The following is a 19,208-nucleotide window of genomic DNA, read 5'->3' as shown; positions in this document are numbered from 1 at the left end:
CTTGCCCGGTTTTTATTTGCATTTTTTCCCCGTTTTTTTTTCATTATGGTACGGAACCCTTCGTGCGCGAGTCCGACTCGCACTTGCCCGGTTTTTTTATTTTATAAAATATGAGTTTGAGCCGGAATAACATAACACGTGTCCATTATTTTTTCATTTTCTCCAACATTAATCATTTAACTAGCAATTTGCTTGAACAAAACTCTCTACAGAAGTTAGAGGGTTTTGTCACTTTTCAGTACTTTGGAGGACACTTTCATATCTGTTTTTCTATTAACCTCTTAAGGTGTCCACTGATTACCAGTCCGCCGGACGATATCAGCCTGTCAGTTAAACGCAAAATTTTGCAGCTCCGAACAACTGAACAGGTTGATATCGTCCGGCGAACTGGTAATCTGTGGGTCCCTTTATGTTACGACTAGTTGGTTTTATTCTATAACAACCATAAAACTATACTGACACTAACTGTAATGAAATGAATGATAATATTTATCCTAGAAATAGACATAATATCGACAATGCGCAAAAATACCACTGTAACAACCCCACTACGCTCTAGATTCATATCTAATATCTAAATCACAAGATTGTCAACCTAACTGCCATCGATAACTGCAGCAATCACTGTAAACGCGTCATTAACTTGGAAAATGACTTGCTATCCGACAAAACCGAAACGTCTTATAAACGTTGCAAATAAGTCGAGTTTGAAATCCCGTTTTTAGGGTTCCGTACCCAAAGGGTAAAAACGGGACCCTATTACTAAGATCGTCTGCTCGTATGTCTGTCCGTCTGTTTGTCACCAGGCTGTATCTCATGAACTGTGATAGCTAGGCAGTTGAAATTGTCACAGATGATGTATTGCTGTTGCCGCTATACTAAAAACAGAATATAATAAATATTTGTATAACAATCGTGATTTTTTTTGCCGTTTTTTGCGTAATGGTACGGAACCCTTCGTGCGCGAGTCAAATTCGCACTTGGCCAGTTTTTGGTGGCTAGAGTCGGACCAAGCTAACTCTGCATGGCATTTGCGATGACAAAGTGTGGAAATATCATGATTAATGTAATGCCAAATTTCTATGAAAATAAGAGCTTTATAATGACACTTTATTTTGTTCAAGTCGGTTGTACAGTCAGCAGCAGAAGTTGCTAAGCGGGCCAGGTGTTCAAAATGATCTTGACGCGTGTTTATTGTTAAGAGAATAAGAGCATGTCAAGGTAATTTTGAACACCTCGCTCGCTTAGCAACTTCTGCTGCTGACTGTACTAGAGTTAGACCAAGAAAAGTCTGCAACGATTTTTATAGCATACGCAGTGTAACGTCAAACTTCTATGAAATTATGACGTATTAAATAACACTTGCACTGCGTATGCTATCAAAATCGCTGCAGACTTTTCTTGGTCTAACTCTAAAATGCTCTTAGGCCGTTCTGCTGTTGGTGGTTTAGTTATTTATTCCGTGCCGTAACTGCACGGTGGCCCGGTTAACAGATGGCGGCTTAAGGTCGCGGGGCCGGTGGCACGTGGTTAACTAGAGTTTAAACTAAGTTACTGCGTTACTATAGGACCGTAGCCAAACACAAAGAGCTCCGTGCCGTAACTGCACGATGGCCCGGTTAACAGATGGCGGCTTAAGGTCGCGGGGCCGGTGGCACGTGGTTAACTAGAGTTTAAACTAAGTTACTGCGTTACTATAGGACCGTAGCCAAACACAAAGAGCTCCGTGCCGTAACTGCACGGTGGCCCGGTTAACAGACGGCGGCTTAAGGTCGCGGGGCCGGTGGCACGTGGTTAACCAGAGTTTAAACTAAGTTACTGCGTTACTATAGGACCGTAGCCAAACACAAAGAGCTCCGTGCCGTAACTGCACGGTGGCCCGGTTAACAGACGGCGGCTTAAGGTCGCGGGGCCGGTGGCACGTGGTTAACTAGAGTTTAAACTAAGTTACTGCGTTACTATAGGACCGTAGCCAAACACAAAGAGCTCCGTGCCGTAACTGCACGATGGCCCGGTTAACAGACGGCGTCTTAAGGTCGCGGGGCCGGTGGCACGTGGTTAACTAGAGTTTAAACTAAGTTACTGCGTTACTAATACTATAGGACCGTAGCCAAACACAAAGAGCTCCGTGCCGTTACTGCACGATGGCCCGGTTAACAGACGACGGCTTAAGGTCGCGGGGCCGGTGGTACGTGGTTAACCAGAGTTTAAACTAAGTTGATGCGTTAAGAGGGACGACGCCAAATATAGAAGTACGTTCGTATTTATCATGCTACTTCAGTCAACCTCAGTACTTTTTGTAGCATGACATTCGTACATTTCCGTGAAAATACGATGTTAAAGGTGTACACAGTATACACTACACCAGTACCATCGCCCACACTGTTAACTGTCCATCGGTAGACCTTATGCCTTTTGTTATGAGGTCACAGAATAAATAATAGTACTAGGTACAGAAGATTCACTCTCTAACAAAACGCGTCTGTTACGATCAGGACAGATATGGCCGCTAGGTGGCGACAGCGCCACGCGCGGCTTATGGCTAGCCACCAAAATTGGTGTGGGACGGATGTACTTGTAGCTACCTGTTGCAAAGCGACGAAATCGCGGAGTGAGCCACGCCTGCCGATGTAAAGTTAAAGCCCTTGCTACACGGTCGCCGACAAGCCTTCTAACCGTCTGACCTTGGTCTGTCCTTGGTCAGTTTTGGTCAAATTTTGTTGGTAACAACTGTCTACACGGTCCGGGACAGACCAAGGCCACGCGGTCTGAAGGCTTGTCGGCGACCGTGTAGCAGGGGCTTAAGAGTGTTGCTGTTTGTACAGGTTTCCTCATAAAGTTATCCTTCTAACAGAGTTACTCTACAGTGCAGTATTAACCGCAAACGGTGCCACCGGGCTAACAACAGTTACAGTTACCCAGCTCGGTATTGGGAAGATAACCAGATTATAACTAATGGTTAGATAAGAAACGCGAACAATCGCACCGGATAATGTGAACTTCTTTTCATTGCCCTTTTCATTATCGAATGTTGTAAGTACCATATCGGCCATCACCATTTCGTAGTAGATACTACAGGGCATTAGAGCATTTATTAACTGGAGACGTCTTGCCTGTCATTTTCTGTACAAAACAGTCTGCTGATTTTTGCGGGGGAGGGGCACATCAAATGTATGGCTATCTGTACGTAACGTACAAATAGCCATGTCAGATAAACGTCAGTCCATACAAAAGTTTGCACAATTGTGCAAGGTTTTCGGCAGAGGGGTAAGCTCTTAAAGGCGACTCCGGTTATTAAATGCTCTAAGCAGGGACAGTCAGCAGCAGAAGTTGCTAAGCGGGCGAGGTGTTCAAACTTACCTTGACACGCTCTTATTATCTTAACAATAAAGTCGCGTCAAGATCATTTTGAACACCTGGCCCGCTTAGCAACTTCTGCTGCTGACTGGACCACATCAAAAACGCATCTTAAGCGGGAAAGCATTTTAACCGTGAATAAATGTATGAAAAAAAATTGCAGTGTATCGGTGTAACATTGTGTATTACGCGGGAAATCGTTGATGGTGTTATAAGTAAGTTATATTATAAGTCGTGCAGTCAACGACAAGCGATCTTGACCGAGTTTATAAGTATTCTATATTTGGTATTCTGTATGTAATTTAAAATACATAATACAAACGACCCTCAGGTGAGTTAGGTGTAAGCAAAACTATAATACCGAACAGCCTTTTTAGAAATCCGTACCCAAAGGGTAATAACGGGACCCTATTACTAAGACTCCGCTGTCCGTCCGTCCGTCCGTCTCGAAATACATCATCTGTGAAAATTTCAACTGCTTAGCTATCACGGTTCATAAGATACAGCCTGGTGACAGACAGACAGACGGACAGCGGAGTCTTAGTACTAGGGTCCCGTTATTACCCTTTGGGTACGGAACCCTAAAAAAGAAGGCTACTTCCGATGTGAAAAAGGGGGGCTGATTTAACCCATCTGATACCCGAAATAATAGTTATGGCAGCAGTTAGAAATTTACTGGTACACGCAGAAAAGCGAAATCTGTCAGTGTTTTTTTTGTCGGGTGTGCATGGCAGACGCTCTCAAAGGTGACCCCTAAATTAACCCATCTGATACCACCATGAAACCAATTCCAGTCGGTAGGTATGAACCCTCATTTCAGGAATATATAAGTCTGCCAAGGCTTTTACAGTACATATGGTCCTATTTTCCCGCACTAGTGCGTAAAATAGCACTTTTCGTGCGTATGTCAAAAGTTTAAAGGGCCATATGTACTGTAAAACGTTGTACGATACACGTGCGAATAGGTAATTCGCAACTCGCGTTGATTTAAACACTGCCTTCGGTCGTGTTTTAATTTATCGCCACTCGTTTCAAATTTCCTCTTTTCCGCACTTGTTTCGTAAATAACTATTCCTGCTGAAACACCTTGACGGACGAGATTTTGCTGTCGGCTCTTCTACCAGTAATACGACTTTTGAAAAGTCTGCTGGATTAGATCAAGGCATTACGTGTAACAAAGGGGATATGTGTGTACAAATCATCTCAAAAATATGTCCCATAACTCTTATGTCAGTGAATTAAGAACTATGGGACATATTTTTGAGTAAGTTGTCTACACCCATATTTTTACCGTTGACTGTACATAGTGAACTTAGACAAATATTTAGTGAATATATAGCATCATACTGGAGCTCTTGATAATTTTTTTTTAATTATTCTTTTTGCTATCTTTATAGATAACCTGTAACGTAATATTTCCTCATTGTTATAGATTTTGTATAACTTTCTTAACAGTATGTAGGTAATTATAAATAATACTCGCCTGTACAATACAATATACATGTATAAGTACATAGAGACAAATGGAAGGTAGCTGGTACTTATAGCACAGGTTTATACCTAATTTAAGTACCAACGAAAGATCTTAGACAGATATACCTATGTAACATAACTTATGAAATTATGTACAGAATGTAACCTTTTGAGCTTAATAAACTTTATCTTATCTTATCTAAAACTTTATCTTATACATGACATAGTGTCATAATGCGCTCATTGCGATAATCATTCTGGTATGCGGTCACCACAGACCACTTATCTAATACCCATTAGATGGAACATATATGATATAAGACAACTCGCGGTCACCACACATTGGTGCTCCTAATATCATCGTTTTCTATGGAAAGTTGGAAAGCACCTGAGGGGCTACCGCGAAAACCGAAATTCGCAAATTGCGGGAATCTTTGTCTTTTACTGCAATGAAGGCGTAATTAGAGTGACAGAGAAAAATGCCCGCAATTTGCGAACTTCGGTTTTCGCGGTAGCCCCTCAGGTGCTTTCCAACTTTCCATAGAAAACGATGATATTAGGAGCACCAATGTGTGGTGACCGCGAGTTGTCTTATATCATATATGTTCCATTCGCGGTTATAGCCCTGATCACTGATCAGCCGTCATAGAAAATAACATGTCGGACACCTCGGCCCGGGCACGGCCCGGTCTAGCGTCAGTCATCCTTTAATCTAATACCCATTAGTTAGAACGTATAAGAAAACACGCGGTCACCACATTGGCGCTCCCATCATCTTCGTCGTCCTCGCGTTGGACGACTTTTTGCTACGATTAATGGGGAAAAAATATATACCTATCGTACATACTTCCGAAATACTCATTGGTACGAGCCGGGGTTTGAACCGGCGACCTCCACGTTGAAAATTGGACACTTACTGCTAGGCTACCAACGCTTTTTTTACACTGGCACTCCCATACCAATTTATATACATGTGGGACCTCGCGGTGTTAGGAAACGCTTTATAAAATGGAGTCTGTAGTTAGTAGTCGATGGTAACCACTATAATTGCAGTTGAGACTAGGACAAGACTATGTACATCAAAGAATGTATACGTACTTACTCACTAAGATGTTCATGCAAGACTTTTGAAATATGTATATAGTTTTATTTATTTCATTTTCTTACCATTCTTACACTAGGCTTATATCGACCGGGATATGGACCGTGATTACTGATTACCTTTTGTATTGTTTTCGAGCTCGCTATATTTCGACGCAATTACAAGTGCGGAAAGTAGGAAATTCGCAACGAGTGGTCATAAATCCATACGAGTTGCGAATGACCTATTCGCACGTGCATCGTACGTTTTACAGTACGTATAGCCCTTAACATTTTTGACATTATTAGGTACGGAAAGTGCTTATTCCTACTAGTGCGGGAAAGTAGCTCCATATGTACTGTGAAATATAATTATCGCGGGCCAATACTAATAATTTCGAGGGACCGGCGGCGGGCCGTACTTTAATATTATTATCATACTCATTTATTATATATTAAGTGTTATAAAATGAATATAAAACTAATTAACTACAATTAAGATAACTAAAGCTAAAAAATTAAAAATACCTATCATCTATGTGTATTTAACTTTTTGATATTATTAATAACCTTTCGCGGGGCGGACCTGGCCTGCGGGCCGTACTTTGCGCACCACTATATTATTATCATCTATAAGGGATTGAAACTCATTTATTATATAATAAGTGTTATAAAATGAATATGAAACTAATTAACTACAATTAAGATAACTAAAGCTAAAAAATTAAAAATACCTATCATCTATGTGTATTTAACTTTTTGATATAATTAATAATGTTATGTTTATTTGTTAACAGGCGTGGCACAAAGGCTGTTTCAAATGCCAGGAATGCGGGATGACACTCAACATGAGGACGTACAAAGGATATGGGAAACTGCCATACTGCGAGTCGTAAGTTTCAAATCAAACGAATTATCATTTATTTTCAGGCTACAGGCACATAGATAGCGTACACGGACTGAAATTTGGACTAAGTACCTAAAATACTGCAGATTCTTATTTAAGACGAATCCTCCACATTCGTGCGAAATCGCCTTTTCATACAAAGGAAGTCCTCATTTTCCTCTCTGGATATCAACATTATTGAAAATATTTTGATACAATTTGTTGCATATTATCAACTGTACAGCCTTTGATTTTTTTCAAATTTTTAATTATTATAAGAATTAGGAGCATTTCAAAACTTGTATGAATTCTGGTTTTCGCTCCAAATTTTTGCAGTAATCAAAAAATCGAAAAAAGTCAAACGTAGGGGGACAAACTATGGTTAATACACATCAAATTATGTAAACATATTTTCCATAATGTCAATAGGTATCCAGAGAGGAAAATGGGGACTACGTTTGTATGGAGAAGAGGCTTTCCCCTTTCCTCTTAATGTCTAGATTAGAAATTTTACAGTATCGAATTAAAAATAGACTTATAACAAGTTTCAGATGTCATCGTAGAATTCACACGTCTCCTTAGCACAAGTATTACATTATCTTGTCACATTCACACTTACGGTCACTGCTGCTACTTTAGATTGAATGACTATGAACTAAGCATGAACACTTTTATTTTACTACACTGCACCATTAGCGTTGTCTCAAACAGTTAATAATGGTTCTGATGATGGGATCCATGAGGAGTCCAGAGAACTCCTCAAATGTTAAAGTCATACATAGGCCAACAAACTGTTCCGCAGTTTGGCGAAATTTCAAAGCTGTAAATTTGTTTATTGTGTATGTTAGAACTTAAAAAAAGTGATTTTAGTATTTTCATCAACAAATCAAGCATTTACATTTATAAAAGTGAGATTTGATGAAGTGGAACTGCTGATGATGATCAGAATGGAACTCTTCAACGACGCATAGTTCACGTTTGGTGATTTGTCCTCTTAGTTATCTTTGTTTAGCAAGTTAGGTTTTCAAGACACATTTTTGTTAAGCTCGAGGCTCCCCGGCATCCCCGATTAAAGTCGGGTTTTTTTCCTAAAAATTATTGACTACGATGAGTGCACCCATATTTTTACACTTGACTGTACGAGTGCGCTGAGGAAAGTTTAAGCTCGTCATTTTGCGCCAATAAACAAGGTGCTACTGTGCTGCCCCCTACAGTTTACACATACTACCTGTGAGCATTCGGATTGCTCGTGCGTGTGGAATGACTGTTGGATAAGCAGCTTAACGGCTTAAATATGTAGTTGAGCCGCTACAAATCGCTTGTGATGGGTAAACCGGAGCGTTATTGGATTACTTTTCCCTCAAGGCCAGTAGAATAAAGGCCCAGATGTTAGGAATATACAGTATATTTATATGGATACAGTTTTAATCACTATCAATTTAAATACGTTAGTTACATTGAGCATTGAGCGCTGGTGGCCTAGCGGTAAGAGTGTGACTTTCAATCCGGCGGTCGCGGGTTTATACCCCGGCTCATACCAATGAGTTTTTCGGAACTTATATGCGAAATATCATTTGATATTCACCAGTCGCTTTTCGGTGAAGGAAAACATCGTGAGGAAACCGGACTAATCCCAATAAGGCCTAGTTTACCCTCCGGGTTGGAAGGTCAGATGGCAGTCGCTTTCGTAAAAACTAACGCCAATTCTTGGGATCAGTTGCCAAGCGGACCCCAGGCTCCCATGAGCCGTGGCAAAATGCTGGGACAACGCGAGGAAGATGATGATGGTGAACATTAGCGTCATTTTCCTCTTATAATGACTTACGTCAGTAAGTCACGAATCACGAATAGGTAACATACTTGAATAATTTCGTTTCGTGATTCATACATTGACGACTGACGTAGTCACTTGGTAGGAAACCATCGCCGGTATGGCAAATATGCATTGTTTATTTGTATTAGTCTTTACCGGATCGCTTTGTTTGGCATAATTATTGAAAGTCATAATGTAATGCTTGTCAGATTACCATTAGTCATAATTCTGAAACCGTTAACTTTACAGGATTTTCGTAAGGTTATCCTATAGATAGGTTATGTTAGGTTAGGTTTGTTTTATGGCAATCCTGAAAAGTTACGCGTTTCTGAGAAAAACCAAATTATGACTAACGAAAATGCGGACAAACAATACATTAATGACTTAAAACTTTATGGGAAACAATAGAGACCCAGTCTTTACTCATATATTATTACTGTTGTATCTTCTGTGAATAGCTGTTTGGATTATTTATACCTGAGAGTAGCAATGTGTTAAAGCGAATTTAAAAAAGTTGCAACGTTTACAATAAGCGCTGGTGGCCTAGCGGTAAGAGCGTGCGACTTTCAATCCGGAGGTCGCGGGTTCAAACCCCGGCTCGTACCAATGAGTTTACGAAACTTATGTACGAAATATTATTTGATATTTACCAGTCGCTTTTTGGTGAAGGAAAACATCGTGAGGATACCGGACTAATCCCGATAAAGCCTAGTTTCCCCTCTGGGTTGGAAGGTCAGATGGCAGTCTCTTAAAAACTAGTGCCTACGTCAAAATCTGCGTGTGCTGTCAAAATCTCTGCAGACTTTTCTTGGTCTAACTTTAACAGTTAGGATCGATTTTTATGATACTTGAAATATACACCAATGAATGACAACGTAAATGTTAGGCATGGAACGCCACATATCGTTACTTATATGCACCTACAAGTTGTTAATTTTGTCCACAGGAAAGACAGTTTTAGTTCCGATTCCGACCCACCTTTTGGCCACTATGAATGAATTCTTAATGTGTCAATTGTCAGGGCCGTCTTAAACCATGCTGGGGCCCTTGGGCACATGACACATGGGCACATTTGGGGCCCTTTTGGAAAGAAAAGAAAGAGAATTAAACTAACATTTTTCTATGATCTTCTATTTTTTATTGGTAATCAAATATAATGTTACTGTATGTCCTTCGGGGCCCCCTGAGGATGGGGGCCCTGGGCTCGGGCCCCGTGTGCCATTATGGTAAAGACGGTACTGCCAATTGGCTACTTTCCTACTAGTCAAATCAGCTTCTTTTTTAGAACTGTCAGAACGATTTGCTAATATGGAATTTATATGAAAACGTGTGTAGTGACGTCACAGTCAACTCACCTACTTTTTATACTTCCATCCGATTTATTAAATAGAAATTGTGTTTAAAAATAACTGCTATCTATGTTTGTCTAATAATGATCTAGTGCTTTATTTCGAGTACGGTGTGAAATAATTTATTTTAAGTAGAGGAAAGTACCCAATTGTCCATGCAATTTTACATGCTCGCGGTACATCATCCGCGGTTTCATATCCAAACAATCAGAGCTGTTGCAGACGAGCTAAACCATTGCCCATAGCTAATACGTATTAAATCTCACCGAACCACAAAGCCGGCGCAACATGGCTGCCACAATAAAAACGAAAGTGACCGTCAATATTACGCAACGTGTCATACATGCATAAATAGACCGTCTCGCGTAGACTCCTCATTATAAAGACTCCTCACTTAATAGATTTCTCTCTCTGCACCAATTGTAGGTATCTCTGTATGGCCCTATGGTGGACTGGTAGAGAATGCCATTTGGCATTAAGTCCGCCATTTGTACATTGTTGTATATATTTTGTGCAATAAAGTTTAAATAAATGAATAAATATGAAGCATCAGGCCGCGTAGCCAACGTGCCAATCGTTAACGCTCCGAAGCGTATCATAGCCATCTCTCTCTATCACTCTTCCATATTAATGCAACAGTGACAGCTGCGTTTCGTTGGCTACGGAGCGTTAACGATTGCACGTTGGCTACGCGCCCTGTACGCGATAGAGGGATTGCTTGGTGAACCTAGAAATGAGTCTGCGCGAACGTTCACTATTAGGATACAGGTCAAACCTGCACAATGCGCACTTGAAAAACCGAAACGTAGGTATAGTTCCGACGGCCGCGGCCGAATATTCGGTGGCCGGAAACCGAATATTGTCAGGCCGATATCCGGTATCTGGTATCCGGCCAAACAACTATCCGTTGCATCTCTATATAAAATATATGACTGGACGAACTAAACCGACCAAACCTAATACGTATTAAACGACAAAGCCGGCTCAACAATGCTGCCATAATAGAAACGAAAGTGACCATCTATAAATAAGCTCTGTGTTATATGAAGCATTCACCTATAGGGAGCGTGCATGAACTATAGGGGGCAGCATAGGAGCTGTCAGTTTTTTGGCGCTATAGACCGACCGCTTAAATGAGGGCTCGCCTGCGCGGTACGGGGGCGACGGAGTAGGTCGACTAAGGGTGGCGGGGAAGGTGCGGGCGCCGTACGCCTGCCGCCCGCACTTCCCCAAATCATTTAAGCGGTCGGTCTATAGGCGTAAGTAAATGTGAAGTTTATGTTTCCGATTTAGGCCACAAGATGGCAGACCCTCCAACGCGCACGGTCCCTTATCTGTACTAAGACATTTTACGATGATTTATACATTGGCACCGCGACCGAGGTTGACGAAGCGACATATCGCGAATGTTGACGATTACTGTCCCGGGGAGTATTAAAATGAGGGGTCTCAAATTAACTTAATACAACTGCCCCAGTGGTGTGTGGTAAGCACGAGTCTCGTGTGCAAGTGGTCTGTGACAGAACCCTATAGTATGTATATGCGCCGGAGTTTGCAACCCGGACGCGAGTGACGTCTGCGCTAAATGGACGAATTATCCTAACTTATTAATTACTTGCTATTGCAGGGAAATGACTACCTATCTGCGCGATTCGAACTTTAAGATACGTCAGTTAATAGATCTTCATTCTTTTAAAATTATGGCTTCAGCCCATTGGGGCTATTTCGCCAGTGTCAAGGTCGTAGTAGCAGGGTAAAACGATTGAAATTGTACGGTTAGTACAAGACAGTGTACGGTGATTTAGCTCTTGTAAAGCGATAGCGGGCTTTACAAGAAACACGTGGACAACCGGCCGTCGACTCCAAAATGATGGTTAAACGAGCTTCAAGATAAATTCTCCATTCACTGCACACTACCACATTAGTTTACTGTATAATAGGCTATCGATATTACACTTTAAACAATATTAATGAGCAAAAAACAAATCAACCAATCTCGCCGCGTGCCATCAAGATGGCGCTCGAACCGGAAGTCCACAATAGATCTAGAAACGATATGGATTAGATGTGTCAGTGTCAAAAGTGACGTTTTGTTTGAAGAAACGTCACAAGCAGCATTCTAAACAAAGAGAACATCACCATCAGGATTTGACACACTGGATGCCTTCTGCCTGCCATCCGGAAAAATGGAAAACAGCTTGCATTGTTCAGATTCATTCGCGGTTTCTACACTTATTTATATAATACATACTCGTACATATCTACCAGAAAGACGCATATATTTTGTTTAGTTATAAACTGCAGGTTAGCCAACAACAGCCAAAGGCCGACCGCGACTAGAGTCAGACCGGGAAAAGTCTGCAGCGATTTTGATAGCCCACGCAGTGTAAGTGTCATTTTAAACGTCAACCTTCTATGAAATTATGACGTGGCCCACTGATTAACAGTCCGCCGGATACCGTCCGGCGGACTGTTAATCAGTGGGCCCCTTAAGTATGAAAGTAAAAAGAAGAGGCCGCATTCCAGTCTGTTTTGTACACAGCTTCCGTATCTCACAAGAAATGAAAGTTAAGCGATTTTCCACACTTTTACTCGCAACTGAACGTGGACAAAAAACCGGCCAAGTGCCAGTCGGACTCGCGCACGTAGGGTTCTGTACCATTACGTAAAAAACGGCAAAAAAATCCCGTTTGTTGTAAGGGAGCCACTTAAATATTTATTTTATTCTGTTTTTAGTATTTGTTGTTATAGCGGCAACAGAAATACATCATCTGTGAAAATGTCAACTGTCTAGCTATCACGGTTCATGAGTTACAGCCTGGTGACAGACAGACAGACGGACAGCGGAGTCTTAGTAATAGGGTCCCGTTTTTACCCTTTGGGTACGGAACCATAAAAACCCCGGTTACTCGGGCCGGATTCGTCACGACAAATCGTCACGTCTAAATCGGTGTGTGACTTCATACGGTCAATGGTGTCATTGTTGAGAAAGGCTGAGTACCTACGTGTCAGCTCAATTCGCACGTAATAATGGTGATTATTAATGTTATGAAGGCGAAAGTGTTTATGAATTTTATGATGTATGAATTATCTTTCTCTTGTTAATAACAGAGCGGAAATGGTGTTGATATGTTAACTTATTAGTAAAAGTTGACGAAATATAAAGTGAGCCGATCTTGTTCATACTTGTTCGAGAGATCGGCTCACTTTATGTTTCGTCAACGTGGGAACGAAGTGCGATTATGATATTAAACAATTGCACATTGAATGTTTACCTTGCACCCGTTTTTGACTAGAACGAATTTAAAATCCCCACAAGTGCACATCGTCAGGTGACAAGCAAAACTCACTAAGTACCACCACAAGTTCATAGCCATAGTGAACCATATTAGTAATAAGAGAAGGTCGATTTTTGTTTAAATGTTCTTTAGTAATTAGTGACTTTTGCTTGTCACCTGACGACATATTACTTAAATAGGAATGGGCCTGATACATCAACCGTATGCGAAATGGACCACATGGTCAAATGAAACTTACCGGATGGATAGTTGGATACCGGTATCTTGGCAGACCTCGAAGGAGATAGCGGCGCGATCTTGACGTCTTCCGAAAATATTGGTGATGGAGATGCATGGAAAAAGAGACGGAGCCCTTTTGCTCAGTAGTGGAACATTATGTTAAGTAAATAAACACGTCTGTATTTTTGTGTCTTCTTATGTAATTTTCTAGATGTATTATCCGTTGGTGATCCTTAAATAAATAAAAAATACCTAAGGAAGTTGTACAGCTTGTCACAAGATTAAATTCAGTATTTTCTATTCCAATAGGCATGCTGCCGGGTCCGGCAGTAGGAATTATACAAAATAAACTTTAAACTTAAGATGAGATAATTTTTAACTTTAATACGTTGTATTTATCAATTACAGACACGTCCCGAAGGCGAAGCACACGACGATGGCAGAAACCCCCGAACTGAAGCGGATAGCAGAGAACACCAAGCTGCAGAGCAACGTCAAGTACCACGCGGACTTTGAGAAGAGCAAGGGGAAATTTACACAGGTAAAGTACATTTACGGCCACATCCTGGTGAAGCTAAATACATTCTAGTATCGTAAAAACATCCTGGTCACGGCACCAAATTGTGGCAATTAGTGCCACGAGCAAGACAGATGCAAAACTTAATCTTATCACTTAAATACATATAAATACACCCTGGTGAAAGTAAATACATCCTAGAAACGTAAATACATCCTAGTAATGGCACCAAATTGTGGCACTTAGTCCCACGAGCAAGGATATAGATAAAGTAAGGGCTGATTTAGACGACGCGCGAACTTGCATGCGATTTTAGTTAGATTGCGGACTATTGGTTACGTCCAATCCAACCGACCGATCAAAACCCGCAATGCAATGAAACTCGCATGCGAGTTCTCGCATCGTCTAAATGAGCCCTCAGTTTGCTTTTAGGGTAGGAGGGTGTGAGTGTAGGGTATTATAGTAGTATTAGTAGTGTCATTCTTGACCGTCACAATACCCCATTAAGAAACAGGTGTGATTGTATGTCTGTCTCCATTCCAGGTGGCAGATGACCCCGAGACCCTCCGGATCAAGGCGAACACCAAGATCATCAGCAACGTGGCGTACCACGGGGACCTGGAGAAGAAGGCTCAGATGGAGAAGCAGAGGCAGATAAACGAGAACGGAGAACTAGTCGGTAAGTGGGTAGCTGGGGTGATTGTTTGTTGCCTTGGTGATAGTGCAAAGTTCATCTCGTAGGGTGGGCCCTTTAACACAAGAAAAAATGTTTAATGTATAAAAACTGAATATTGCCTTCGGTTACCGCGACAGTTACTCATGAATGAATGTACAACTAGCCTTAAAATTTGTAGTTTATGATGGTTCATTATTTTGTAAGTGGGTAGTTTTTGCACAGTGTAGTTTTTCCTCAGTCACCCGTTGACCAAGAACGCTGTAAAGGGTTCGAAACGTCAGGATGTAGTATGAATTCAATATACGCGATATAATCCTTTTCAATAGTAAAAAAACTGGTTTATTTTTCAATACAAATGGTGTTTTTTTTATTAGTTAATTAGCAGTGAAGCATTTACTTCAGCAGAGTTACTTTGATTACAACAAAATAAAAAACCATGCTTGCACATCGTAATGTTAAATTCAAATGTCCATTTATTACAGGGAAAATGTAGATATTGTTAAGGAATCGTCCGTTGAAGTATTTATTTTTGTAAAAGGCCCACTCGGTATGTCAGTCATGTTCATAAAAATACACGATTACCAAAATCCTAAGCATATTTTATATCTGCGTCATTTCGTTAAGTGCTTGAAAATTGTGCACGCAAACACAATAACAAATACTCTTGATAGTAAATAAACATCCGTTATTTATGTAATTTATACGGGCAAGTACGTCTGTTAACATTTTTATGACATATTGACGTGATCACTTAATGTTTTCACAAGAGTAATTTTCAATCTCTACAGTATAGAATTTTCCGTTCTACTCGTAAATAAATATACTTATAAATTTAATATTATAGGACAATTCGTTCTATCACGAGTCATCCTTGTGTAGCCGTATAACGATCCATATTACAAATCTAATGCATAATTGTTTTCCATCGTATTTTCTTGGAAAAGTTTCGTTCGTTTTTGTCATGCTACTTCAGTCAACCTCAGTATTTTTTGTACAGAGACTGACTGAAAAAGAAAGACACGTTCCTACGTTTCCGTGAAAAAAAAGATGAAAAAAAAAATTATGCATTACATCTGTAGCTAAGATTTGTCTTAGACTTTATAAGTTTGATACAATCAATGAAACAAGTAAGAATCAGTGACCTCTATACTGTAGCGATGGTTACCACATTATTTATGCACTCGTCAAAATCGTGTAAACACTGATCATTGTACGTCGCACAATATATGTATGTTTGTTTGTGGGTGTGCCAATGTTTCATCAACAGATGAAAGGTGATTGCGTCAAATTGGATTGCCAAATAAATTGTAGCGAATTATAATAATTGTGCTAATTATTTGCCGAAGATTGCTAAATGTGTATGATATTCTAAAATTTTAAAATAAAGTCGTTTTGGAAACATTTAAAACGTACTTTGTTATAGACACTGCTACAGAGTTTTAGCTACAAATAAGAGAAAAAAAAATCCTAGTCGATTTTTTTTTCCATACTATTTTTACAGGTTAACCTAAGACAATAGTGTAACTATTAATAATTAATAAAAAATATCTCAAGTATGTCAATACCTCTAATTATGTTGGGTTTGCTTTATAGAAGTCGTACACCAATACACTTCTGACCAATGGTAGAATTAATATTAGACGAATGGCAGTTAACTGTGTCCATGATGGTACACAGTGACCATTATCCTTTGTATTTATTGGTTTGTCAGCTTACTTAAACTTTAAACATTGATGTTGATTAAAAGGTTTACTTTTGAAATTCTCCACACATGATATTCAGGAAGATTTCGCGTCTAAAAGATCCAAGGAAAAGGGATAAATTACTTAATCTTCTTACTTCGTTGGTTCAGCGACCCAAAATGAAACTTGACCTCCGATACAAGACAGTGCCACTTTTCTCGGCCCTGTGCGACCTCTCGCCAATTGTTGACTCGAAGATCCGCCTCCACCATAAATTAATATATTTTTGACGCAATTAACTTTCCTACCACCATCTTCATGCAAATGAAGACATCATCACGTGTCTAATCCATTCCCACCGCTTTAAATGTAGACGTGCCCTCCGACAACTACCACCAGCAGCTCGAGAACTATGCCAACGAGATGCTACCAGTCCCGCCGCCCCAGAAACAACCCCAAGTCTACCAACCACCCCCGGCGTACCAGAACCAGAATCAGAATCAGTCCTACCAGAATCAGAATCAGCAATATCAGAATCAGAGCTACCAGACTAACCAGAGTAATCATCAGCCGGTGTATAATCAAAATCAATACCGACCGCAGCCGAAACAATACGAAGACTACCAGCAGAAGTACGACGATTACCAAAACCAATTCGCCTACGGACAGTATCAACAACCGGGGGCTAATTATGGAGTTGGTAGCCAGCAGAAGATCGGTAGGATTCAGGACTACGATCCGCTGGTGGACGGCCCGCGGGCGCCGCCCAATACTCAGCGGGCGTCGGCCACGCTCATCTATAACAGCACCAGTGACGGGAAGAGAGGTTTGTGGTTTTTGCTTTGGAGTGCTTTATTTGTGGGGGAAGTCGGAGTGCGGATAAATTGGTCTGGGTATTATGATCAACACATAAAAAGTGATATAATAGACAGCTTTTCAGTCGAGTACCGTGTTCACGTGTAAGGTTCGAGATTGAAAAGCTTGATTGTATCACTATTATATACAATACTTTTTGTATGAGTCAACTATAATAATACTTTTTCTACTATGTAACTACCTCGGTAGATAGAAGTTCGTTGATGTCTTTTGTTCTGTCCTTTGTTTTGTCTTCTTGATCGCGGCAAGACGTGATTAGCCAAAGTCATTATAGTTTACTAAAACGTTTCGTAATGAAGTCATTATACATAGTTGAGTCGGGAGCCCATAGTGAAAAGTATGCGATTACAGTTTGGTTCAACCATTAAAGTCGACGAGAAGAAGACACTTATTGTAGTGAGAGTGTCTCAGTTTACAGTTTATATCATGCATGCATTACAAACACTACATTTTATTAAATGCTAAGAGTTAATAGTACATTATTGTCGAGGCTCGGAAGTAGCTACTTGCAGGCTGAGGATTCGTATTAAACGGACGACCTTGGGAGTCCGTTTAATTGAATCCGAAGCCAGCAAGTAGCCTTCCAGCCGAGTCATATATAGTGCTTTTCTCAAAAATGGTGCGAGAAATATACATATTTTAGAAATATTTTACAGAAGCAACGTTCTTACGTATATATTTTCACAGAAAAAAGTAGAAACAATTGAAAAAATTAGCTTTGCCGCCTTTTTATTTTTTTAATAAAAAAATAGAAGTGCCGAAAATACGCCAACCTATTTGAGACAGCTAAATAGTCGCGGTACTAATCATCTGTTTGGCTGTTTAATGGGCCTGTGCCTTCATTTGATATGGCCATTTCAACTTTTAAAAAGTTTGGAACTCGACAAATAATGGAATTTGTATGCAACATTGCAGTCCCAAAATCGAGACTGCAATGTTTTTAACTTTTTAATTTTTGACTGACCATAAACTACGCGCTTCGCGACCTATTTTTTAGACGTCAAAGTCGACTTTGCTGTCCATTTTTGAGAAAAAGTAGTAGTAGATTTATCAAAGCATGCATTCTTACGCATCTAACTGAAAACTGAATAACCCAAACTTTCCATCCAGGGTCCCACCACCATCAGCAGCAGCAGCAGCAGGCGCAGAGCACGCGGCAGATCGGTCGCGTGGCCGACCTGGACCCGCTGAGCTCCGAGCGCGCCGCCTACGCCGGCCCCGACCAGAACTACATGCAGGTCATGTCCAACAAGCACGAGCCCGATGTACAGGTAAATGCGAAGATGGGTAAATGAGCTATTGTTGTTTTATATTAGGAACAACAGAGGACCTAGGATACATCCTTGTGGGACCCCGTAAATTTATATGGCAATATTGTGATTAGTGATGTACCGACTATTGATTTGGCCGACTAGCCGACTAATCGGCGCTCGGATGGCCGATTAGTCGGCCGACTAGTCGGCTAGTCGGCCAGATCATTAATTTCGTATAAGTTCGGTTCAGGTGCACTTAAAAAAATCGTTTTACCCCTATCGTCGCGCTATTCATCTACCTAAAGGCAAAAAAGGTGGTAAAGCAAAAAAATAAAAAAATAAACCTAAGGCTATATTTCATACGACAACCGGACAATCGGACATAAGAAAGCGACCACACTGTCAATAATTCGAAAAAAGGTTTTCGTAGGCACCCTAAATATGAATTTGGGTAAAATAGGTGAAAAGCTTAGGTAAATATTTGCTGTTTATTTCTTTTTGCCCTGTTTTTCTGTCACTTATAAAGTGCCGACTAATCGGCCATTTTGGCCGACTAGTCGCCGACTAATCGCCGACTACAAATGAGGCCGGATAGTCGGCTTTCCCGACTAGTCGGCGACTAGTCGGTACATCCCTAATTGTGATCCATAGTGTTAAAAGCTTTACTTATATCTAGCAGCAGACACAAATGGTTCTTTCGTTTTTTAATGGTTATTAGTCTCCAAAAA

General features: G+C 40.6%; 1 protein-coding gene across 1 annotated transcript in view; it reads left to right on the top strand.

Moving 5' to 3' along the window:
- The window catches only part of LOC134802762 (LIM and SH3 domain protein F42H10.3), a 41,198-nt gene that overhangs the window by 17,102 nt on the left and 4,888 nt on the right, over positions 1-19,208 (top strand). Inside the window, exons 2-6 of the mRNA XM_063775457.1 lie at positions 6,708-6,802; positions 13,885-14,017; positions 14,537-14,672; positions 16,725-17,177; positions 18,338-18,498. Of these exons, the coding sequence (XP_063631527.1) occupies positions 6,708-6,802; positions 13,885-14,017; positions 14,537-14,672; positions 16,725-17,177; positions 18,338-18,498 (978 nt within the window). The remainder of the gene's footprint in view (positions 1-6,707; positions 6,803-13,884; positions 14,018-14,536; positions 14,673-16,724; positions 17,178-18,337; positions 18,499-19,208) is intronic.

The sequence above is a fragment of the Cydia splendana genome, chromosome 25 (genome assembly GCF_910591565.1).
Source record: "Cydia splendana chromosome 25, ilCydSple1.2, whole genome shotgun sequence".
NCBI classification, from domain to species: Eukaryota; Metazoa; Arthropoda; class Insecta; order Lepidoptera; family Tortricidae; genus Cydia; species Cydia splendana.
The sequence above is the reverse complement of the archived record's forward strand: the minus strand, read 5'-3'. Positions and strand labels throughout refer to the sequence as shown.